Source organism: Antennarius striatus, chromosome 17 (assembly GCF_040054535.1).
Source record: "Antennarius striatus isolate MH-2024 chromosome 17, ASM4005453v1, whole genome shotgun sequence".
NCBI lineage: Eukaryota > Metazoa > Chordata > Actinopteri > Lophiiformes > Antennariidae > Antennarius > Antennarius striatus.
Window position 1 is genome coordinate 14,687,278 of NC_090792.1, and position 25,562 is coordinate 14,712,839.

Genomic DNA, 25,562 nt, shown 5'->3' on the forward strand with positions numbered 1-25,562 from the left:
TTGGTTTTTTTAAAATTCTATATTTGCACACGCATCATGGAAATATTGTCAGCTGACGCTGATGTCAACCCCTGCCTTTGATGTTGACTTAAAAAAGTTGTATTTAGTTTGCATTGTGTGCAGAACCTAATTTATAGGAGGTGACCCTGGCTCCTCTTTTGTGGGACAGCCATCTTGGAAAACAATGGCAGGAAGGCTTGAAACTTGAGAGGAACTGAATCTGCTGTTTTCCATGTTTTCTGTTCTTATTGAACAGAGAAATTTTCCCTCCCTGAGTAAAATAGCTCTGTTTTTGTGTCCAACAGGAGCCATAAAATGATGTCTAAGCATTCCATAGCCAGGCACTAGGGCCGAGTTTAACTGGACACATGGGGACAGTTGTTTTGTACCACATGGAACGGGGGGCCTGACGGAGGAAGTCATGGCCGCCTGGTGACCTCACGGTCACCCACTGGCCTCCTCATGGAGGGATCAAGGCCTAAATGGGAGCCGGCTGAGGGTTAGAGGTTTAAGGGTAACAAATCAAGCAACACTTTAATGGTAGTTAACCCCAAGCATACCATCTTTCTCAGTGTGAGCAGAGCAGGAACATTATTTATAAGGAATTCTCTTCATTAATAGCCGGAGAGGGTCGGGTTTAGGAGAATAGTGAAGAACAACAAAGAAAAGAAGTTAACTTCAGGAATTTCTCACTGAACCTCACCTGCAGCCTGCTTTGATTCACCTCTCTGGAGGGGAACAGGTATGTGCTGCTGGTCAGCTGTGATGCCTCTGTGGTAAAAGATGAGTAGTTTAAACTGGATCTTGACTGGAATGGTCTTCAACTCAAAATCAGATTCTGAAAAGGGACCCGCCACGAATGATCGGGTGCTTCTGGGTTTTGTGTCTCTTTGTGTTCTGTGTAGTTCTATCTGGATTTGCTTGTTGAGTTCTGAGCATTGTATTCTTCCCCGTGCTTAAATGCTGCAGGATGTTGCATAATTCATAAGAACGAACATACTGTATATGTTCATGTGTAAATGAATAAAGAACCAACTGAATCCTTAAATGGAACAGTTGGGGGCATGACACATAAAATGTTACTACAAGAGGCGTTTTCTGTGGTGGTGGTGGTGGGCTCTTCACCTTTCCACTTTCTTTCCTCTTATAATTTCTGTGCTATAAAGAAAAGAACACGACGGGGACCTCCTATAGACAGTGAATATCTGTCTCTAAAAGCATCACTCAACTTTATGTCCACCTCTGGTTCTCCGAGCCAGGCGGTGTTTCCTCCACTGGTGTCTGCTCATAAAAGAAACTACGGTTGTAAAGATGTGCAACAGACAACTGTTGGATAGTCGCACACCTTAAAACCAGGTGTTATTACCTACCTGTAGATGCTGAGACAAGTTAACAAGAAATACTTAAGCATTATTATTATTAAATATATCAGAACTGTTTATTTCTCATTAAAACTCACACAAACATACATACACTTTGGCACTAAAATATTACACTGCTTCATTGAATTTACGAATTGAAAAACGTATAGATTTGTTCACAGAATATTTCACTTACTACCAATGTAGTGAAATGGCATGGTGCTTGAGGAAAATACATAGACATTGTTTGTAAAGCTGTGAGGATTTATTGTTATTGACTTAATAAAGATAATTCCTGCTAAAGGAGCAGATACAAAGCGAGAAATTCTTTTTCACACTTTCCTAGTTCATTCATCCTAACTCCTCAATAGATCTTAAAGTCTAAACAGGGTTAAGATCCCAGTCAGATCCCTTGCAAGTTGAAATGACCCCCCCCCCATTTCCCCCAGAGAATGACTGAGAGGGCACCGAGTGACGCAGGTAAGATTCAGGCATCCACCCAGACCCCAGACCGCACCTCGCTTATCTGCCAATGGAGCAGAGGAGGAAGGAGTGACAAAGGCCAGGCCTTTGGGTGTGATAAGGAAGGACCATGTGTCCCACTTTGGCCCTGGCTCACACCCTGGCCATCCGTTGCAAGAGGTCAACCAGGGGCCGGGGACTGGATGCAAGCAGGAAATCTTGCAAGACGGTGCTTTCATGCTCAGGTATGACTCTGACTGCGTTGTAGGACGCACAGAATGCTGGGGTGTATTTACATGAGGTAGCTTTGGGAAGGTGAAGGAGAGGGAGGAAGAAAGACAGCAGACAGAGGAGGAGGGTCAGGTGGAGTTCAGGGCAGATCCTTGCCAGGAGTCTCACACTGCAGGAAAGCCAAATTGCTTCCGGATCTAGGCATCCACCCCTGTTCTTTCCTCTTCCCGCCTCTTTGGGTTCCGCTCTCTTTCCTTCAATTCATCCGTTCATCTTTAGTTGCTTTTAAAGAGGGGGGTGGGGGCACTCGTCTTTTCCCCCTTTCTTTGTCTTTTTCTGGCTCTTCTTTTGTCAGTCCTGTTCAGTTATGTGGCACAAGGTGACGATGTCTGTAGGGAAGCAGTCTTTCAGCAGTATGCCTCTGTCCCTCTGGGAGTCCAGCTCCCCTATGAAACCATACCAGTAGATCACAAGGCCTGGACCAAACCTGGGGGAAACGAAAAAAACATCTTTTGTCAGATCATAGCCGTCATTTCAGATGATCCCAATCAGTTCTACCACTGTCAACCGTCAACTTTAGATTTGGAATACGCAGGCTAAAAACCAAGAGTAAGAAAGGAAAGACGCAGAAGGATGGGACATAAGTGAGACGGATTTAAGAGAGATAAGGTTTTTTCCTTTGATCACCAGCCAGGAAACTTGTGTTGGGGAGTACTAAAAAAAAGAAAAAAGCCGCCAAAAGATTGAGATCTCTTTGACTCTGTGATACACACTTGATCACATTACAATAGCAGCGAAATAACAATAATCTGTTAAATAACAAAGCTGTACACCTCAGCCTCTGCATCCTGTCATCAGAGGCCTTTGGCACATAGCAGAGCACAAAGGGTTCAACACAATGTCAGAGACTTTCTACATGTTGCATCTGGCGGTTAACATTAGCTCGTCCAACAGGGTCCAGCTGTTTCACTCACTTTGAAAGCCCAAGTAACTTCTCCTGTTGGCAAGCACTGATTTGACTAAAAGCTATAAATAATGACCGCCCAGCAACTGTGACGTTCAAGCTGTTTAAACCTTTTATTTTTAATTCCCTTCGTTCTGTCCTTTCTTCTATTCCCTTTCATTATGGTGTTACCGCTGCATATCTACTCCAGCTTCTGTGCACTTGAAGGTTTGCAGAAGGTGAAGAAACAATTCAAATGGAGGAAATCTTTGTTGGGAATGTGCAAAGTTATTTCACTACTCTCCCCACAAAAGGGATAAATCATCATTCAAGCTATTTATTATGCCCCAAAGAGCCATCAATGGCCCCTCTCTGGCTCATGTAGCTCATACCTGTTCTTTGAACATTAGCTGCCATGCATAAAGACATGTCACAGTTGAAATCGGAATGAAGAGCACCTCGGCCCCTTGCTTGTGCAGACCAGATTAAAGGGGGCTGACCGGACTTGGGTCGCAGACGCTATCCTCAGACAGTTAACAATGTTGCGGGGCCTCTGGAGAGGCAGACAGGAAGCAAGCCAAAAAGCTGCGGAGAGCAGCGGGAGTTCAGCTCCAAGGTAAAGTGCATAAAACCTTGAACCAGTGATCAATCATTTCATATTAAAACACACACTCAAACACCCTATGGTGTTATTTTAACAGCAAACCTGAGATTCTTGTCTTTTTGTCACCAAAATAGCCGACCTTACATCTTCGATGGGGTATTTTAAACGCATAAATTCTAAATAAAGCTTCACAGCTATATGGACACTGTTGTGCACTGATTCGGCCTTGAGGCGCCGCATGTTCTACATACTGTACCTGTGTGGAGACAGACACATGCATGAAATAATACGCGACTATACAAACTCCCCCCCGCCTCCTCCTCCGAGAGGCCCTGGTGCATGCCCCTGCACCCCATCCCCGCATTCTACATTTTACAGTGTGTGATTTACGGTGCTGTATCTATGAGCAAACAGGCCAAAGCTAACAGCCCTGGAGAAAGCCCACAGATGCACACTGAAAGTTCACCATAATGTCACACACATAGCTCAGCCTCTCAGTGCTGCACAAAGCCCAGGCTCCCGAACTCTCATCATTTCTGCAGTCCACCACCGCACATGGTCGCCAACTCTTAATATGGAAATGTTATGGAAACTAAACCTAAACATTTACATTAGGCGACTTCAGAAAAGGGGTTATGCTCCTCTTTTTATTCAACCGCGTGCTGCATGTATTTCCTGTGCTCTGGACGGGGAGGAGAGGCTGAAAAGGGGAGGGGAAAAAAAAACGGGAGACCGGTCTGCACAGAGTGGATAGAGGCAACCTTCTGAAAAGGTTAAAACTGTACATCAACAGATAAGGCAGCAGTGTACGATACATCATGTCCCAGGTCTGTCAGGGGAGGCCGAGCACAAATTGAAATACACAAAATTATAAACACAGGGGAGCCATGTCACCAAGGCCTTTCCATACTGTAAAGAAAATAAATCGACTTTGAATCCTACTCAGAATTAAAACAACTTAATACTATGGGGACCTTGAGGTAAAAACCTGAAACTGGAAATATCAGCAATACAATTGTGTGTTTTTGTGAGTGTGTGTGTGTGTGTGTGGGGGGGGGGGTTGTCAGGCCTGGACTGGGTCTGATGGCTGCAGTACGACTCTTAAGACAAAGTTCTCTGCAGCATTTAGATGCTAAAGAGCAATTATAAATACAGCGTTCAATGCCTTATAGCGCCACACACTCCCTCTGAAGTTTGTTTGTTGTAACGTCTGAGAAAGTGAATGGGACTTCACCTTGTATTTGTAGGTAAATTATGGTTTATTATGTGGGCTGGCTCATCTTAACCTTAACACACACACACACACACACACACACACACACACACACACACACACACACACACACACACACACACACACACACACACACACACACACACACACACACACACACACACACACACACACACACACACACAAACCACCTCCAAGTCGGAGTCAGCCATCTTCCAATAAACACCTAACTGTGTAACGAGTTGGTGAAATTGTTTGTGAAATGCAGCTAATTTCAACAAGGGGACTGCTTGACGAGTCTGGGTGGGGACTGCAGCTGGCAGCCATGCTTTTGTTAGTGTTAATGAGCGGGTGGTGGTCTCATTTAAAGCAGGTGCCAAGCAGCTTACTACGGCAGCAAAGGAACAAAAAAAAAAAAAAACCTCAAATGGAGAAATGTTATTAGTGTCTGCCTGCACAGCATACATGCATGCAGACACACACACACACACACACACACACACACACACACACACACACCGCAAGTCAGTGCAGTCAAGCCTGACACAGAGTTGAGCATTTAATTAAATCTCTGTATTTTAAATGCACAACCCACACAGAACACAAGTAAAAAAACAACAACTTACAAAAGCTGAAAAATACAATAAAACCTGCACTTTTGTGGAAAGTTGTTTTCTTAATTTTATTTATGCCCTTCTCATTTTCCGGGAAAGTCTGAGATTTGGTGAAGGTCAAACGACACACACATACACATACACACACACACACACACACACACACACACACACACACACACACACACACACACACACACACACACACACACACACACTTCCAAAAAAACTTTCCGTTTCACATTTATACCAAACCCGCACATCAAGTCTAATTTGATCCGTCACATTTGGTGAGAAAAAGCTTTGCTAAAACTGGGGGCCGAGCACTTCTGCCAAAACACATTACACGACATGATGAATTATCAATAAAATCAAGACGAATTTATGTTCGACTTTAAAACGCCGTCACTTCATTTTACACACCGCACAGGCCCATTTTAAACGAACGCCCCAGCAATGATTTAGACAGCGTAAGCCTCTACCTGAGGGTGAACCTATGTCTCTGAGGTCTCCCCACAAAGACCTCTTTGTCTGCAGCATCCATACATCAGGTCATAAGGAAGGCCCAGGAAAGCGCTGCAAAACATTAGCTTTAAGCTTTCTTTGCTCTGTGTTGAGCAGGTATGGAACCTGCTCAACATCTTTTAAGACTGAGAGCATTTAGAACGATCGGGATGAGAGGCACAGAGGAATAAAAGTCCCTATGTTCGAGGCAGAAGAACTGTGTACATAGCAAGTGGCAGAGATAAAATGTGTGCATTAGAGACAAATGGCCTGTTCTTTCATGGTCAGTTCAAGCCATAGGCAGCTGCCTATTGTAGTGTATTTACAGGGTCAGATATTGGCCGCATGATGTGTTTGAATGTGTGGAATTTCAGCGAGGTAAAGTCACTCAGAGCTTTCCCGTCAGGTGGTATCTCCCTGGAGCCGATCATTGTACATCCAGTGTATTTTAATGGCCTCGCAGTAGCTGTTTGCGGCAAGTCAGACAGGCTGATGATGAAGACGCCCCGATAACACATGCTTCCATGCACACAAATAGCATATTTAAAGGCTGACAGTGCCTGGAGGGATGTCCGCAAACAGGGCGGTAAATAATCCTTGCTATAAACTATAGATTCCCCTGTCCCATTCCATTCAACAGGAGAGGCAACCTCCCACAGACGAGTTATTAAAAAGATGAACGCTAAAAATAGAACATCTGCTTTGGTCTCTCTCCACCTCATTCTTTGCTTTTGTAATGACGAAAAGTTCAATTCTGCTCAGGTATGTGAAATACGAATACCAGACGACTGTGTAATGTTTAAAAAAACACAAGCATGTGCATCAGAATTTTCATGAAAAGTAAAAAAACAAAAAAATAAGAACAGATATCAAGAACGTTCACCATGTAAAATTTTTCTCAACACTTTTATGTCTTCAGTCAGCAAGATATAGAAATGGAGGTGGTGTAATTTTGGGCTAAAAACAGAGGCGTGGAAGTGTAATATGTGACTTGTGTGTTACGCTAGGAGCTAATTTAAGCTCTAAAAAATTATTCAACAATCAGAGTAACAGTTTTAAATTCAGGAATGATAAGACATGTTTTATACATGCATTAATTCTCTTATTAATATAAAGATTTGGGAAATGTAAAATCAACGATCGATATGGTGGGGAGATATTCTTAGAACATAAAATTTGAATTTCTTTGTAATTTCAAAACAAAAGTATCAAATTTTTTTCAGCTGAAAAACTGTCACCAAATATGTTATAACACCAGCATAACAATTCAAGGAGTGGGAATCAGCTGGAGAAACTTCTTTGACTCTGTCTTCTTTACTTGATATAATAACTGGTCCATAATTAAAAAATAGATGGAAATGAATGCAACATTAAACTTAAAAAAATGTAAATAACTGACAAAAAGATAATTAAAGGAAGACGCAGCAATGTGGAATGACAGCATCTTCTTTATTCTTACATGGCAAGAAAAAGAGATTTGGGATTTAATGATCTGTTGCATCGTTGGTGTTGTCACAACCACAATTCTTCCTTATTGTAGTAAATATACCAGATAAACCGGACGTATACTGTTGGTTTCATTAAAATCCTACATACTGTGTAAGTAGACTATATTGCATGCTGATAAGGATTTTCAGACGGAGCTGGGGGGCCGGCTGTGTGTATTATTTTAACAACCTTTAACTCCTAACACCATCACGCTCCCCCGACATGACTGTACTATGGGAGTCTGTATCTCCTCCTAACAAATTATCACTTTCTCTGACCTCAGCCTCCCTCGCAACCTCCTGTCACCCCAGCCCCTGTCTCACATTAACCTAAATCTTATCACCTTGCACACACAAAATCTGACAGAGCTCACATCAATCAACTGACTGATAACTTGGCTAACAAGTGATTTTGTGAATGAGTGCGTGAGCTAATCAGTGTCGGTCTTAAATATATTTAGGCAGTGCAAGAGAAGGACGTGGAGAGCGACACCTCACAAGACCATTTGTTCCTTGTTACCATGCAGTTTGTACAATATCAAACTTCTCAAATGACCCTCAGCCAAAGGGAGGGGGGGTACGGGGTCTCAATCAATGTTTGGAACTCATTAAGTCCCTTAACTGAGCATGTCGCGTAACATATTAGCAACACAAATCAGAGGGAACAGTGTGGACCTTGTCCCATCTAAGATCTACTGGGTTACGGTCCAACGGCGCTGACACACTGTGGTCTGCTTTGGATGTGGAACAAAACTAAACAAGGTGTGGTCTGGCTTTGGCTTTGCCCTATTAACATTCAGGAGTTAGTCCAAACAGCATCAGGGTCACAGCTCTAAACTTTCTGGTCTTCCGATCAGAGCTGGGGAAACAACTTCAGATAAAACTCTCTGTATGTTTTAGCACTCCATCATCCGGCCTTAGCAATATGAACTGAATAATAATAATCTTATGCTCTGGCAGTGTAACGGTTAACCTTCAGATGGTCAGGGCTCACCTGATCTTTTTTTCAGATATCGACGCCCCATCCTCCTTAATGTCCCTGTACATCATGGAAATGGCTTGATCTCTTCAGTTATGACACACTGAGTGGGTATTCATTAACACTCAATGCTGATATTATTAAATTCTATTATGGCAATGGCTGCAAATGGGCTCCTCCATGCAAGCGACGTATTGAAATCACGAGCTGGCAATAATTGAGCCTGCGAGTGTGTGAATACATTCAAAATGTGGATACCTGCACGAGATCAAGATGACCTTCTTGTATCTGATATGGGAATTAAAAATAACAGGAGAAAAAAAAAAGTCTCTGAGGTTTTCACTGTTTCCAGATGATGCTTATTAGCTTCCAAACCTACTGGCTGGAGTGTTAATTTGGAGATCCGTCCAGAGGGTCCCTCTGGGCTTTGATGTGTACCCAACTCCTGCTTGGAGACAAGAAGCTCCCCCACAGTGAAGCATGCAGGCTGGCGGGGAGGGGGGGCTGGGAGCTCTGTGCACACTGAGAAGACCACGGCGTCAGGGGGATACATGCTCCTTTAACCTGTTATTGTGAACTCCCAGCAGCCCCAGCCGATAATTGCCACCTATCTCTGGGGAAACGTAGTCAAAGGTAGGCAGAGCGACGGCCATTTTGTGTCTCCCTCTGCTCTTCACCCCGTGCAAGCCCCAGTCCTAGCCCTGCCCTTAACCCTCGCAGCTAATGTGTTTTCTATTTAAGATGACCCCCCCACCTCCCCAACCCCACGACATGCACGGCCCTAATCAACAACAGTTTGCACTGTAACCCTATCCGCCCCTGCGAAGGTGGTGTTAGCCTGACCGGGCGCCTGCAAACCTGTCCAGCAAAGGAACAATGTTACGTGTTTGTATATATGGATGACAGAATGTTTATATGCGAGGTCATAGGATGTGTGTTCGGTACTCGGTTTGTCTTCCTCCTCTTATTACGTTGTAAAGAAAACAAACAAAAACAAATAAACATGAACAGACTCACACACTGGCATGTATCACTGGAAAAAATGAACAAATGCATTTTATGTGAGCAAAATCAATGAAAGTCAGGACTACATTTTTAAACAAACAAAATTTTAAGGACAACTAAAATTAATGCAGGCAGAGAAAAAAAAAAGAAAACATAAGTTTATTACAGCTAGGTATAATTTCAGGTTATATTTTAACAAATTGTCTGCTATGCAGTTCAGCGGTCCATGAAACCCCACAGTTCGTGTTTATAGACAACATGTCCTTTTTCACCATAAAGCAAAGTGTCTGAGTTATTGCTTCTGCTCACACATCACCACAGCCTCCTGTAGTTCACACCAACGTGATAGTTTGTGGGGAGGACAGTGTGGGAGGACTAACACTGCAGGTGATAAAACACTGACGTTGTGCTAGAGCTGCATTTTGAGGCAGAGTCGCAACATTTACATGGAGCTTTGTCCTCTTCTAGTGAAATGCTCCGGTGTTTACATTTTTTCCCGATGACTTTGCCACATCAGAAGATTTTTTTCTCCTGATCTACAAAGATAAAAGCACACCGTCTGGTGGTACACAAAACATGCCAATATGATTAAGACATTTAAAACCTATTAAATTGTTAGCGGTAATTAAGTGATTAACCATTAGTCGTTAATATCCCAAGAGGGGGATGTCATCAAAATGAAGGCATAAAAAAAGGCAGGTGTGAATGTTTGGATTATAGGGCTTCCTTGCCTCTGGATCCATGAGAAGAGCCCTGCCCAAAAATTAGAGTGTGGTCTCTAATGTTTCCCTGGGAGAAAGAGAGGCCTGGCTTTCATCCAAGTCAGCACCTTTGGAAGTGCAGTCGTGTTACCACCACTAAATCAACATGTCATCGCCCAACTCAGTGAACTTCTTCAGCCAGACTCCGCTACCCTGCACACCTAATGAATTGGTGTGAATATCAATCTGTCTGAAAAAGAAGAAAAGTTAAAAAAAAAAAAAAAAGTTTCCTTTCTTTTAATGTTAATGATGTAAAAACCTTGCGTTAGCTTTTGTTGCTTGAATAGAGAATGGTTGCTACAAAAGGAGCCAAAGCCAGGTTAAGGTATCCTTGCCATCAACCTTGGCCTCTGAATCAAAAATGGAACTGTCCCAATTTTGGGGGGCGAATTTAGAGACAGAGGGCAACGGGCCACAGAAAGCCATGTGCTTACTCTGCACACTGTTTACATTCCTGAGGGTAATTTTAGCCCTTGGAAGTGGGGGTGGTGGTCAGAACATGGGGGCCAACATGTCAGAGGAACTTGTCAGTGGTCAACGAGCGCGATGGTGGCACCTGGACATGTGGGTGGTACATCAAATCACACACACACACACACACACACACACACACACACACACACACACACACACACACACACACACACACACACACACACACACACACACACACACACACACACACACACACAGACCTCCAGCGGACCAATCATAGTAACTATGAAAACAAATCATTTAATGATTTAATAATACCTCCTTAAAGAAGATCCAACAACGATAGTCAAGATTAGATGAATAGCTACTCTGTGAAGGGACAACTATATGGAGACACTAGCAAAACAAAGAGGGCTACTTGAAGATCAGGGTGTAATCTTGCTAACAGGCCTACCACAGAGCACCATTAGCTTTGGACACACGGGATATCCCCAGTGTTTTCACAGATGATCTGGGGGCACAAATCTAATTTCATTGTAGTTTTTAAAAATTTGCTAAGCAAACAAAACAATAATCCTGGTTCAAGAATCGCTGAGGGCTTCTGTGCACATGTTGGGATTTGTCTTTTTATTACTTCCAGCCCAGAGTGTCTCTTCAAAGGGCAAGAGAGGAAAATGTCCATGTGTGTTGTCAGTTCTTGTGCATGTGTAAGACGGGGGGTAGAAAAAGGGGGAGAGAGAGAGAGAGACGGAGACTCAGAGCTTATCGAAACTAATTAGGCGAGGGATCAGAATGGAAGTTAAATACTGGGCTACATGTAATAAAAGAAGCAGAATGGGGGACATCTAGGGGTCAGGCTCACACCAAACAGTGGTCCTTGGGCAATCTGGTATTGATTTTCACTCGTTTGGGAATGAAGGTGGATGGGGGAGAGAAAGAGAGAGAGAGAAAGAGGGAGGGTAGAAGGCACTAGTGCAGTCTAAGGGTCTTGTGAGTTGTCAACTTGACAGTTTAACCCCTTTCGGAGGAGAACAAACAAATAGAGGGATCTCCTGGGTTGACAGGGTTGATCTGTCATAGCGATGCCACCGGAAAGCCCCACACAATGCCCACATGGAGGAGGAAAAGGAGGGAGTGTGGCTTGATACAGATGTCCTGAGGCACATTCCTTAAACCTAAGAAGACAGGACTCCTAAAGATCTGGAAGGCTGAGAAAAAAAAATGAGACAACTTTCGAAGAGATTGTTCAATCTGAGACAATTCATATGAGTGAGTATTCTGTACCTGTTGTGAACGACAGAGTGCACATGTAATCAAGAGAGGGTCAATCTAAGTGGTCTTATTGATTAAATTTGAGCATCAAAAAGCAGGGGTGTGCCTGATGAAGCAGCAAGACTTGACCGTCCGCAGCATCGTGGATGTGCTCAGACGTCGGCGCTTCTACTTGTCACTCAGGCCGTGAAGACCGTCACCCGGAGCACCTTCCCTCTCATGTCCTTAAACACTTGAAGACCCTTTCCACTTTTCCCCTCTGACCGCCTCATTGCTTTGTCACATTGCCAAAGGGTACTCCATTAGCCTGGCCATGCATAGATGTCCCCCTCCCCTCCCTCCCGCCCAACTCTCACTTATACTTAAAACACACACACAGAGACACACACACACAGGGAGGCTGATACGCAGTGTTAAGGCTGTCCACATCAAATTAGAGTGGCCCCTATTGTCCCTATTATGGCCTGGGAATGCTCCATCATGACGGATGTTATGGGGTCCCTCACTTGTCAGGAGTTGTCAGACTGATAGGGAGTCTGGATACCCACAGCTGACAGGTAATCTTAATGTCTTCAATTAGCCCAATTAGGTCTGTCATAAACAATTCGATAAGTGCTCGACCAACACAAACAGATAAATGCATGCACAAACACACGCAGACGTACACACTGTGGTCTGCAGGGTATTAATGAGAAAGCTAATGGGTATATCAGCGGATGGTTGACTTGTCTTTTGTTTCAAGGGGGTGTGTGTCCCATCCTTTGCTCTCAGCTGTGCACTGCTGGCTGCTACCTGGTCAGTTCAAATTGTACTATCTCCTTTCATTAGCGCATCAGCGGCTGAGAATCTGAAAGGCCATGACAAAATTCATTTGAGACGAGGGGGAGCAGATTGCCTGAAGCAGGTGCTTTAAGGGAGATAAAACAAAAGCAGCACCTTGGAGAAGCTCTGTGCGCACATGAGATTGTGTGTTTTCTATCTCTCTCCCAGCGTGTGAAGGGTTTTCCTGGCATTCACATTCTGTTTTTTTTTTCTTTGCTATGGTAAATGGGTAATAACACAAAAGTGTTTTTGTGAAGAAAAAAAAGAAAAAAGAAAGAACAGGGACCACACAGTAATCAGTCCAGTGCACACTAGCAGCATTTACAAAGCTGTGGTGAAAACTAAATATTGTTTCTAGCATGACTAAACAGGCCAACACCTTTCTGTGCAGAGGATATGTGATAGCTAAAATTGTTTGATTTGGTCTCTCCTTTATAATATCTTATCGCAGCACAGCGGTGACACCCACACTACATCCCTTGCTTTTGTCCTCTAACCGTTTCTTTAAATCCATTTATTTACATTGCCTATCAATTTCTTTTTCACGAGGTACGCAGGGCACGTTTCAGCAAATCTGGAGCACAAGCTAGTGTTTGAAACCCAGATTCCACAGTTTGCAAACACAAGACCCAAGCAAAGTTAGCATCAATATTTAAACAAGAACTTTACATCAACACTGCTTGATCTTATGCACAGAGGCCTTGGAATACCCAACATTAAGCAACATTGCTGACACTCTCAATTCAGCGCTTGTGCGCCAGTCTGTGGGCATTCAGGTCAGTGTTGTACAGAGGCAAGAAAAAATGAGCAAAAAAACAACCAACACATAAAAACTGACTTAAAACTAAGGTCAGGTGAGGGAACCACACTGACAATCAGCAACATCTGTGACAGACATCTAGCTCTACTTCTGGTCTTTACCTAAACTGACCAATGGAATGCCATCTGACAAGAAAAAAAGAAGTAGAAAGAATTAAAGAAAGAGAAAAGCCGTCACTTGGAAGTTGTAATAGGAAATTGCTCTTGGCAACAATTTGTTCAAGCACCAGATTTTTTTCATCTTTATGCCAACCCAGCGAACCCCCATTGGAAAACAGGGCAGGTTCCCCTAATGAGTAATCTATTTCAAAGCAGTCGTGTCTGAGCATGACAGTTTACTGAGAGGCTTGAAGAACTGGTAATTACCAGTGTTACGGGGCAATTAATGCATATTACACTGCGGCACTCATGGCGGTGACTGTCAGCTCCCCAATAAAAATGAGCACTCTTCAGCTAAAGGGTGACATTAATTGGGCCCGTAATGACTATGCAGAGGAACCAAGCCAAATAGGAACAAAACAGGGGACTCGCTCTGACTCCAGCAGCGGGTTGGAAATTGGACTAAAAATGAGATTAATTGCTGTTTAGAAAAAAAAAGAAGAGAAAAAATGTGGTGAGGGGAAGAAGGAGAAAGAGGCTGGAATTATAGGGTGCAGAGAGCAAGGACTGTTCATACAAATGACAATTCAATTAATTATTTTATACAATATTTTCTATACCTTAAGGAGCACAGACAGGCCTTGGGCCCATTCCAAGGATTTTGTTACCTCCATTGAGGACGTAATGATTTTGCTTGAGTTTCCATGCGTCTGTCTGTTGGCGGAATTTAAAATTCAGTGGTAGAAATAAGATCCAAGCCATCAACACGAGTACCCCTCCCAGTCATCAGATACCCAGCTGGGATTTTAAAATACAATTCTAACAGCATATTCGTCAACGACCGCAAACTTCCTCACAATTTTTACATGGACATCAATACGTCCACAAGAAGGCAATAAAGAGCGCAAAAAAAATAGAAACAAAAAGAGAAGGTTCAGATAACATACCTAATAAACAAAAAGTGAAAAAAAGTCGAAGCAAAACATATTCATCAGTATATTTATACGTAAACACAAACATCCGGGCAGCCATGTGTCGGATGATTTTGAGATTTTGGAGACCAACACTTTGAACAAATCATTCCTGCAACATTGATGTGATTCTACAAGGTGCATTATTTTGCTGAAAGAGGCCACTGCCGTCATGGAATGTCAACATAAAATCCAAATGAATGGTAGGACCCAAGGTTTACCAGCACTGCATTGTCTAAAGCGTCACACTGCCATCATCGCCTTGCCTCCGTCCCCCTAGCACATCTTGGTGCCATCTCTTTCATGGTTAAGCGTGAAAGAAAACTTGATTTATTAGACCAGGTCACTTTCTTTCATTTCTCCCAGCTCCGACACTATAGTCACCATTGTCTAAACTTTCAGTACTGGTGAAGTCTATATGACCTGCACGCAGCCAACTGTATATTGTTTATACACATACACAGATAGACACTGTGTTTAGATATGAGTACTGTATGTAAATGTTATACTGTATATGTGTGTATATATACACATGCACATTTCATAATGCACAACAAAGAAGTAAATACGAAGTCTGTGTGATATGTGTTTTGATGAAGCCTTGGGCATTAGGTATATCCTTTCACTTAAAACAGCCAACCAAAACATTTTAAGCATAGCTTAAAAATAAATCTGCCAAATTGCAGGCCTTCCACACCCAGAGACGGTTGTTTAGAAGGAGATCAAGGATGCGGTGAAGACATGAAGTAATTCTGATTAATATTGCTAAAGCTATGCACATACTGAACACCACCTGAATATGCAATCCCCAAATCATAAAAATATCAGCATGCAAAACATGGCATCATTTGCATACATTTTTGATTTTGGATTTCCTGGCTATTTAAATATGCAGTTAGAAATAGTCCAACACTGCCTCTTGCGCTGTCACGCTGCACACTCACACTGTCATTGGTCCTGATAGAACTCTTCCGCTTCAAAGGGAGCTTTGCAATGGAGAGGAAAATGAGCAAATATTTGAATTGCAAAAACACATCATCTTGTAAGGGGAGAAAATTCAAGACAACTTTTTAGAGTTAAAGACACCCCCAACCCCCAGCAAGCTAACCCTCTGCACACAGCACAAAAAGAGTCAACATATTCATACCGTAAGCACTCGTCTTACTAATTTACCATATCCAAATTTGTGTAATGGGATATGACATATTTTAGAGGGGATTGCAGTGGAAAAACTTCCCAGAAAGAACCATAAAATGTTGAAGCTTCCCTGTATTTAAGTGGAATCCACCACACAAATCCAGGTTCTCAGACAACCTGACATGGGTTTGATTACAGACTGAAGTGTAATTAGCTCCTTAAGTTATCTTATGGTAGCTTCAAGTGAGCAGAACTACCACCAGAGCTAGCTATTCCAGCAGACCTTTAGAGGCTATAGTAATATCTTTACTTTCAAGATTCAGCACAGCCAGTTAACACAGATTTACATGTAATCATTCCGGAGAACCTGAGACAGCTTCCAAGTTTTGCAAAAGTTAGTGGGAAGAAAGTTTAAAAAATAATCCTCATGAAAAATCAATAATGTGACTCATAACATATTTGGAAGTATGAGCCCCACAATGTGATGCCAGAATAAATACAGCATTTTAGTTTAAAGTTGCAAGTCCAGCCAAGAAACCAATGAACAACATTAACAGCAATAAATACCCATCCTGAGACATCTGAAAAAAAAAAAAACCCAACTCTGCAAATAGGAGAAAACTGTGTTTATGATAGTAAATTTATTTACCGCAGGCTGAGAACTGCCTTGAATTTTAAATCGGGGAAAATGTGAGCGTCTCTCTCTCTCACACACACACACGCACACGCACACGCACACGCACACGCACACGCACACGCACACGCACACGCACACACACACACACACACACACACACACACACACACACACAAGATTACTGCGAGTTGCAAAGCAAACTGTGGAAAGACAGGCAATCAGCTACTGGTGGAAAAATATTGAGACAAATTTTTTTTCGAAGCATGTCAGAACTTTAAATGTTAGACAAATAGTTTGTGGATTCCACACAATAATTAGAGGATCAAATTAAATTTATGCTGTTACCGTAACTCTAAATTACTCCATATCTAAACATAATTTTCAATTTATAATCCCAGTCATAAACTGCTTCATTTTTGTCATTTCGTAAAACTGTTGGAATTACCCGAAGCTTCCGAATACGCTGTCAGCATCACACCTTTTAGCGGTCCAACCCCACTGTGGCCTCTACTCCTTGTACCTATGTGTAGACAACTTGGAGACAGGTCTGAGCAGAAATCAAACCATAATGATGGATAGTTTTACTGCACAATGACCTCTGTCACTGGGCTCTTGCCCTAAATCAATGCAGGCGATAAGGGCCCTGCGCCAGCGCTCACCTTGGTATGTTCACCAACAGACCTTATCTATGGCAGGAGGAAGTGTGAGTAATAACTAAAGACAAGCCCCGGCAAAACCACTAACCCCACCTTGTCAAACATAATTTACAATGTATATCCCTGTACCCCCCTCCCCCTCTGCTGTTGCTAAAACAGTAATTATGAGAACCAAAGAGATTTCGGTCTGTGTGTTTGGAAGATTAATGTATTGAAGGATGGTGGGAGAGCTTTGTAAATACATTCGGTCAAAGTAGGCTTGATATTTTACAAGAAAGAATCTAAAAGATCTTTTCACGCCGACATTCTCATACATATTCGTTAAAGAATTATGAATACGAGCCTTTGATTTTCACCATCGCTAAGTCTGAGAGGTTGAAATTGAGAAGAGGACTGACAGGAAGTAGGAGCGATGACTTTACGAAGATTACAGCACTGAGAACTAGAAGGCCCTCCAGAATTTTTACATTCTGTTAGCGTGCATGTGAGAGTGTTTGTTAGACCGAGAGCAGGGTGAGCGAGCGAGCACGCTTCCAGGCAGTCTCATCAAAATGGAGAGAGAGACCAAACATGACATCAAACGTTGCAATTAGCTGACCCCTTTCTCCTCAAGTCACATTTTGAAGAGCTCTGCCTTTACAAACCTTGATTAAAATATGTTTATTTTCTCATTCAAAATGACATTTGACAAGGTTAGTAATATCTCAACCAACTGCAAAAACATTCTTGCGGCCTTAATCCTTTCTTTCCATCACTTTGCAGGGGCGCAGGTTACCTCTGAGAGAGTTTCCCATGAACTCAGTGCTACAATTTAAAAACAAAATGGCTGGGAGGAAAAAAAAAGGAGGGTAGTTCAAAGTTTCACTCAAGTGTGTTTTGTTTCACCCGGGCAGCCGAAGCTAAATGTTTTGCGATCATTATTCAGAGAATTTCTCTCCTTTCTAATTCAAACCAGAATGAATATTTAAAACAGAGCCAGTAGTCTTCTCTGTAACCGCCAGCTCCATTCTTTGGGGGCTAAAGATTGTCAGCAGCTCTTGGGAGTTCTTCAAGCTGTTAAACCCTCATCACCAAATTAGGAGAGTAGCCCTCCGTGGAAAAGTCATATAAAATGTAAATATGTAATTTAATGGTGCATGAAAATATAAATATGCAGTGATATTTTTGCAGGTGTTTATAATCGTCACAACTTTCTTTTGAACCTGTCATTGTAAGTCTACGAAAAGACTCCGCAAACTTAAATGAGCAATGTAAATGGTGTCAGAGGCAATTTTTGTCCGTGGGATTTCTTGACAAAACTAGCTGAAGATAAGCAATGAATAAAAAGAAAGTATCAGAACTGGTCAGGCCAAAACTCTGTCTAAAATTAATAGTTTTCACATCTACTCCACTCGCAACAGAAGAGAATGTGACATGTTGGACCGGACCCTGAGCCAGCCCGGGCTTAGCAGCAGCTGTGCTCAAATTGAAGTGGCACTTTCTATCAGAAGTCGTTCTCCAGACAGCTCTATCCTGCCCTTTCACTTGTAACCTTCGTGACACGCAGACGCCTATTACAGAAAATAAGAGCGGTCATTTAAAAACACACAGTTGTCATTGAAGAGACAGATTCCAGGTTTAACACGGGGGGTGCGGGGTGGGGATTCATAGTGCAAATGTGCCAGCTGATATATATTTATCACTCAAAATGAGGAATAGACTTCTGACATCTCTACAGCGGCTGTACAAAGGAGGCGGCACAAAGCCTAAAAAACTCTACACTGAGTTTCTCTTTCACTTGTTCAGAAATGTACTCCTCCGTTATCTTGGATCAGTCCAAAGAACAGGATTGGGTATCGCCTGTTTCAACTTTCTGCCATGATGAAACGGTACATCGACAGTGGACAGAGCTGGAATTTGGATCATGTCATTACCCTGTTAACTCCTTAAGTCCTTGTCACAAAGATTTGGTTTATGGTGCTCATTTAAAATACATAACGTGGGGGGAAAAATGTATTAGCATTATTAGCACACAGAGTGGAAAGAATATCTTAGCAGTCATATTGAGAGCACATTTATCCTAAGAAGTTTTAATAGGGTTCAGCGGCCGAATGCATTTTTTTCTTAATCATTTACAGACCTGAAAGAGCTCGTAGAGACAAATCTGTTGGCCCGATAGATCCCCGTACATTAACCCCCAGAATTGATGAGCAAAATCAGAAGGTCACCATTTGGACACAGGCTCCTCATGTGTCTTTGATTACACACTCCCACTAAAGGATAGGCAGACAGAGATGTTTAAGCTATCAGGCAATCAGACCGCCACGGGATGTGAAACTCAAACCAGAGACAGGGAGTGGGTGAGGGCTGCCTGGGAACAAAGATTGGGGGGAGTTGCAGGGTCCCAATGAAGGCCTTTAACAAATGCCAGGCCGGTAAGAAAAGGTTCAGATGCTCCTACCTCTTTCGGGATTTGTGGTGGTGATGCAGTGAAAGTCAATTAATAATTCCACACAAAGCAAAGCATCAAATTAAACTCCTCTTCTTCTGGTATTTCATTTATTTATATCATTTAAAATGACCACCAAGAGGTAAAATCAGATAAAGACCTTACGTATTGAAACAAGCTAAACGAGATTAACCAGTGTTGCTTTGGGAGATAAATTAGGTAAGACGGAAAAGAATGGAAAAGATTAAAATTTCCTAAACTAAATGTCGAATGATTGATGGAAATTCAAAACAGAATTGCAGCCTCTGAAATCATCCATCATTGAATGGATGCAGGCGCAGGTGATCGGTGTTGCATAATTGTTCAATCCCTTTGTGGGGTGTTCTAAAATATCATTATTTACCACTCAGTCCAGTGGGAAAAAGCTCAACTATCACCTTCTTTAGAATATCACAGGGCTTGTAATACCTTAAATTGATTAAATACATATATTTTTCTTTTTAAGAGGTACCCTCTGTGACCACATAAGTAATGCACATGGCATTGCATTTCAACCAGAATTATTTTTGTTCTAAACCTCCACAGAATGTATTTCAGCATGTGTTGGGAATTGCAAGACAAGTAAAATTTTCTAATGTCAGGCAGGATGAAAAAAGAAGGTGAAATCACAGAAAAAGGAAGAAAACATGGGTGGTCAAAGGAAAAAAGGGTTACATGAGGGACAGCAAACCTATAAAAAGAAGCCTACTGTCTAGATTATCTATATGGAACCACTTATCACAAGCAACCAGCTCCACACAGTGACTGATGGGCCTCCACAGACCATGAGTACCACCACATTATCTGGTACACACAGAGCTGCTCTTTAAACACAAAGGCAGAAATATGAAGCATTGTTTCCTCAGCTGTCATTTGGTAAAAAATATTCTATTTATTCACAGTCTAAAATAGAGTGTTTTGGTACTCATAAATACCTGACATGCTGCAATCAAACATATGAATTAAAGACCAGCTGACCCAAGCCATTTATTTCTGGAATTTAAAAGATTCAGTTTTTTGATAGTTTAAATGATCATATTAGTATAATATATGCTACTATAAGTATAGTATAGTATAGCAAGTATAGTATAAGTTATGCTACTCACAATAAGAGAAGCCATCAATATCAATACGAAAAAATGAAAAAAATGAAAAATGTGATCAAAAAGTTGGTAAATACTTTCCCTATTATGTAATTGGGAGAAAATAAAAAAAATCATGTGAAACATGGTTGGATAAAAGCCCTCCTCCCTGACACAAAATGGAATTCGTTAAAACAAAACATCAGGACAACAATGGTTGATACAACAAAATGCCAGATTTCTCCCATTCTATTTGGAAACAAATATTATTTTTGAAGTGCTTTTCTTAGCTGCATTTATTCTGGCAACAACCCACAGAAGTCATGGTCCAGTGCTATGGCTAGGCTTTGGGAGGACACCAGTAGAATCCTCTGGTGATGCCTGACCTCCCCTCATCATCCTCACCAGAGAGGTTAAGGCACAATTAAGCCCTTGAGCTGGCCAGTGATATGATTTTGAATCAGCTGTGGAGGTGCATGAAATAAAATACTTAAAAGGCCTCGTGAATCAAAGTTCCTCAAAAGCATTAAATGTGTCTTGTAGCACTGTGTCTGCTGCGCTCAAATGAGTGCATACATGCGGCAAAAATGCATTAGGAGGTAAAAAAGAAAAGAAAAATAGATTCAGAGAAATAAAAATAATAGGATATCCCTCTGGTTTTTTCATAAGGCTGTGATGTGGATCAGAATGTCTTTTAGGGGGTCAGATAACCACTGAAATTCTCCTGTAAGACCGAGTTTTTAAAAAGTACTTGCCCTCTTCTCCCTTTGCTTTTGAAAAATGTTGCTGATGTCCTCCTGGGATGAAACCCAGAATGTCACAGTAGAGAAAAAAAAAATAAATGGGGGAAAGAGGCAAGGAGGATGAGAAAATGAGAAGGGGGGGGGGGGGCATATGCAAGTTTGATGACATACATAGTGAAAGCTGACAAAAAATGTCCATTAATCTTTTTAAAAAGTTCCATAGCGAAACAGGAATTCTTTGAGTAGACGTGCTTGCACCTCATTTCACTCGAGGCTTTTCCCTCCATCTCACGGTGTCACAGGCAAGCAGAGAGAGACAGGAGGAGGTATATGTATTGCCGGGGCACCGCTTTCTGTCCCGATCCTCGTTTATACACACGGCGCCCATGTCAAAGCTGCTCTCACACTCAATGGTAAATGACAAATTTAGATAATGCACACATACAACCCCACAAAAATAAATATGAGACATGGAGGCTTAACCAGAGCTAAATCCCAATGCTGCTGGAGACCCGAGATTGTGGATTACACCCCAGACGCCTTAAACAATGCACCCAAATGTGCATCCTTAAAAGCATGAAATTCTTTCTTCAAGCATCAGTCGACTTGTCATTTGCCATTAATATTCCAAGTTGCTTGTGCTTTGGGGGCCAGCATTACACTTCTGCATGTTGATGTGCCCTAAAACAAACACTTGCAAAGCCCTAAAGGAATCCCCATCCTGGATTTCTCTAGCTGTGGAATATTCTACGAGAGGATGTCATAACAAAAGAAACAATAAAAGGGGCCACGTTCGTGCATCGCATGGGGTATCCACAACCATAAATAGGAGGAAAGCGATGTCAGAGGCACTTAAAGCTTACTGGGAAAATAGACATTTGTGCTTTTAAAAAGCAGAAAATTAAGCTCAGAATAGAGTGTCCCACACATAAATAAATAAATAAACAACAACTCAATCTTAACACCCCAGAAAGGCACCTAATCAACATCACACTTTAAAAAGTAACTGATCCTGACAGCTATTTCCATGTTGGATCAAAAATTATTTTAAAAAAACCACTAATCCCAACACTTTTTCCCATTTCCATCTTTGTTTGTCGCAGACATATCTGATAGAAGGTGGGCAAAGCATGCCAGGGCATAGGTCTTGGAGGTGTCGCATTGTCACCCCAGCAGCACCGGTACCTGTCCTCAGGGATGGCCTTGTAATGTCCAGCCTCATTGGATCAGCAGCTGCCATGACCTGTGGGCACCTTCTCCCAGGTGACATCCCTTATCTGCCCTGGCTCTATGATGGCCCTGCTGCCGAGTCTTATATTACTCTTCTGCTGCCATCACATTAAACAGGATCCCATAACCTGTCTGTCTGCAAGAAAACACTTACTGTACAAATATGTACAATCTTAAGGCACGTACGAGTACAGGTAGATATGAGCAAATTCTTTGATTCTTATTTAAACATGTCATAAACTTTTTCTGCACATCTCAGGATTTAGGCATACGGTGCACCCTGGTTCCACGCGGTTAATGCATTCCAGGAACCACACGCGATTAACTCAGTGATAGAACGATGAACTATTTATCTTATTATTTACGGTAATTTAAATGTTTAAATGTAAATTTATGAACCCTCTCCATACTGATATTAAACCACCTTCTATCTGTATTACCTTTTCCCACACTTTTATCGATTTTTTAAAGTACTTTTGTGTATCCCATAAGTCAGAGACTCACAGAACATAGTGCACTTCCAGATGCTGTCAGCCAATAGAATGTGTGTACGATATCAAGTGACTACCAAAAATACGAGATGAGGTGAAGTTGCGAGCGTTGATGCGTGAATGCACGAGGGCGCATTGTACATTTATATTTTAAACACCAGGATTCTAAGTGTTACCTATAATACTTATTGTCTTTACACTTATTAAGCATGCTGCTGCAGCTTTGAAAAATTTCAATGACAGATGACAGATTTATTTGGAAGGCAAAAAAAAAGGCCAGTGTTCCATGGTGCACCGGCGTTGTGCCTGGAGTGTCCACCACCTCTCGTCCATAAGTCCGCTGGGATAGGCTCCAGCGACCCCCGTGAACCGCAAAAGTGGAAAAAGTGGATAATTATATGAATGAATGAATGAATGAAAAAAGCCAATGCAAAATATTCTGAGGCAAAAAATACATTTCATGCTGAAAATTAATTAAGAACATAACGGTTACCATGCAATGCCATCTGTAAAATCTAGGGGATGCAGTTACCGACTGTTAAAAAGTTCACAAAGATCTCAAGATGTCTAATTACAACTGTGTCGACTGATATGAGCATCACATAAATCAGACTTTTGTCTTTTCGACATCCAGTGTGTCACAGGAACAGCCTGCTGAGAATTTTCTGTTACGACTTCCTCATTAATTTTAGTTCTGCTTCCATCACATGTATCAAAAACTACAAAAAACAAAATCTAATCTGAATGGAGATCGATGATCTTTTGGAGCATGAGAATTTTCTGTTGGTAATTATGGGAAAACATAAATTATTCATAATAAAAACAGGCTATGACTTTCAAAATTACAAGAAAAGAATCTGATGAAATATTATGCTTGTGTGCGCAGTCGAGTCTCAACAAATTTCCGAGTGGTCAAAGCAGATGATGTATAATAGCAAACCAAAAAGTCTTAACCCCCATCTCATATGGGGGAGAAATGAGGCATACTCTCCCATTATATTGCCATAAATCATTTTTTTGTGGACGGCTGACAGCTTTTTATCAGATCTAACCTTTTCAAGTCTCCATTAAGAAAGCTAACATTTTCAACTCTGACACATTTTGCAGTTTACGAATCTCACAGCTGATTTACTTTGGAAGGGGGCACGCTGCCATTCGTGGTCATTTCCACACAGGCTGTCTATTGTGCTGGGTTGGGTGGAATGGGGGAGGGAAAGCAGGAAACAAAAATCTTAAAGGGTTCTGAATGTGTTTATTTTAACTCTGCAAGTTTCCATTTAGAGCGTAATTCCACAGTATATAGTAGTTTTGTGGGTGAAAATTGGTTAACGGTAAGCAGTATATTCTGATATAAACTATCGATTCTGCTGCACGAGGCTTATTAGGCACCACAAAGATCTCTCATCATCTGACAAATTAATGAGAATCTCAGAGAAGAAATACAATGGGAAGCAAAAAAAGAAAGCACAAACAAAAAACATTACACCAATTTAAGTGGAAACACTAAGCCCATTTTTGTTTTCTTTCTCTTAATGTTTTGGCAAGTACTTTTTAATAATGGTTGCACAAGCTGCCACACACACCTCTGCAAAAGAGAGCCAATCATAAGCTCTGGATCCATTTATTTGCATTAAATATTGATATCATAAACCTCAGACAAGAGCAAAGGAAGAACTTTAGTTGCTGCTTGGCGGGTTATGGAAGGAACTTTGTCAACCCTAATTGATTTAAGTAAACCATAATCAAGGAAGGGCAGTTAAGATGGCACCACAAAAGGTTCCATATTTCATTACATGCTCTGTTTAACCTTACCCATTTCTTCTAAAACACACAAGAGGCTCATTATGTGTTTAATATTCAGCAGCAGGTGAATAATTTTTATGCAACTCTGATAGTTGGGCGAGATGGATAACTCAATTATCTGAACATCAGTCAGAGCAGAGGGCTCGCTGGCTCTGGAACACCACCAGCTAAGATTGATGGCTTGAAGACACCAATAGCTGCTGCTTTGCCATCTCATCCAGGCATCGTGCCTGAACGTGCTGTCTGATTCTGCAGAAGACCGTTTTTCTCTCAATACCCCCCCCCCCCTTTATCTCTTTTTTTTTTCTTGGGAGCATTGTAGGTGAAGCGTCATTACCCCTCACTCCACTGAAGAGGGGTTCATTATGGGGTTAGTGTATTGGCAAGACTATTGTTTGGATGATAAATGCAGTTGGTGGGGGCTTTGGAGCGAAAGTAAGTTGTGTTTTTATCATAAAAAAATGTCCCTATAGCTCAGTTTACGATGCTTGAGGGCAAACCAAGAGCAATTAACAAAAGCAATGGATGAGGCAGCTCAGTTACAGCAAAGAGGGAATTCATGAAAAATAAGCAAATCACTTGAAAAGTCAATCAGGGGCAATGAAGAAATTACAAACTCTGCTGTGGTGATTCCAAGGGCAGTCAAAAAGAAAACCAAAAGGTTGTGAGTCAATCACTGAAGTTTGATGAATGAAGGAATGGACAAACATCCC

The 25,562-nt window shown here is 41.8% G+C and overlaps 1 protein-coding gene across 1 annotated transcript in view; it reads right to left on the reverse strand.

The window, feature by feature from the left end:
- Positions 1–1,441: 1,441 nt before the first annotated feature.
- cdin1 (CDAN1 interacting nuclease 1) overlaps positions 1,442–25,562 on the reverse strand; it is a 53,110-nt gene continuing 28,989 nt past the window's right edge. Inside the window, exon 12 of the mRNA XM_068339081.1 lies at positions 1,442–2,541. Within this exon, the coding sequence (XP_068195182.1) occupies positions 2,406–2,541 (136 nt within the window). The 3' untranslated portion in view covers positions 1,442–2,405. The remainder of the gene's footprint in view (positions 2,542–25,562) is intronic.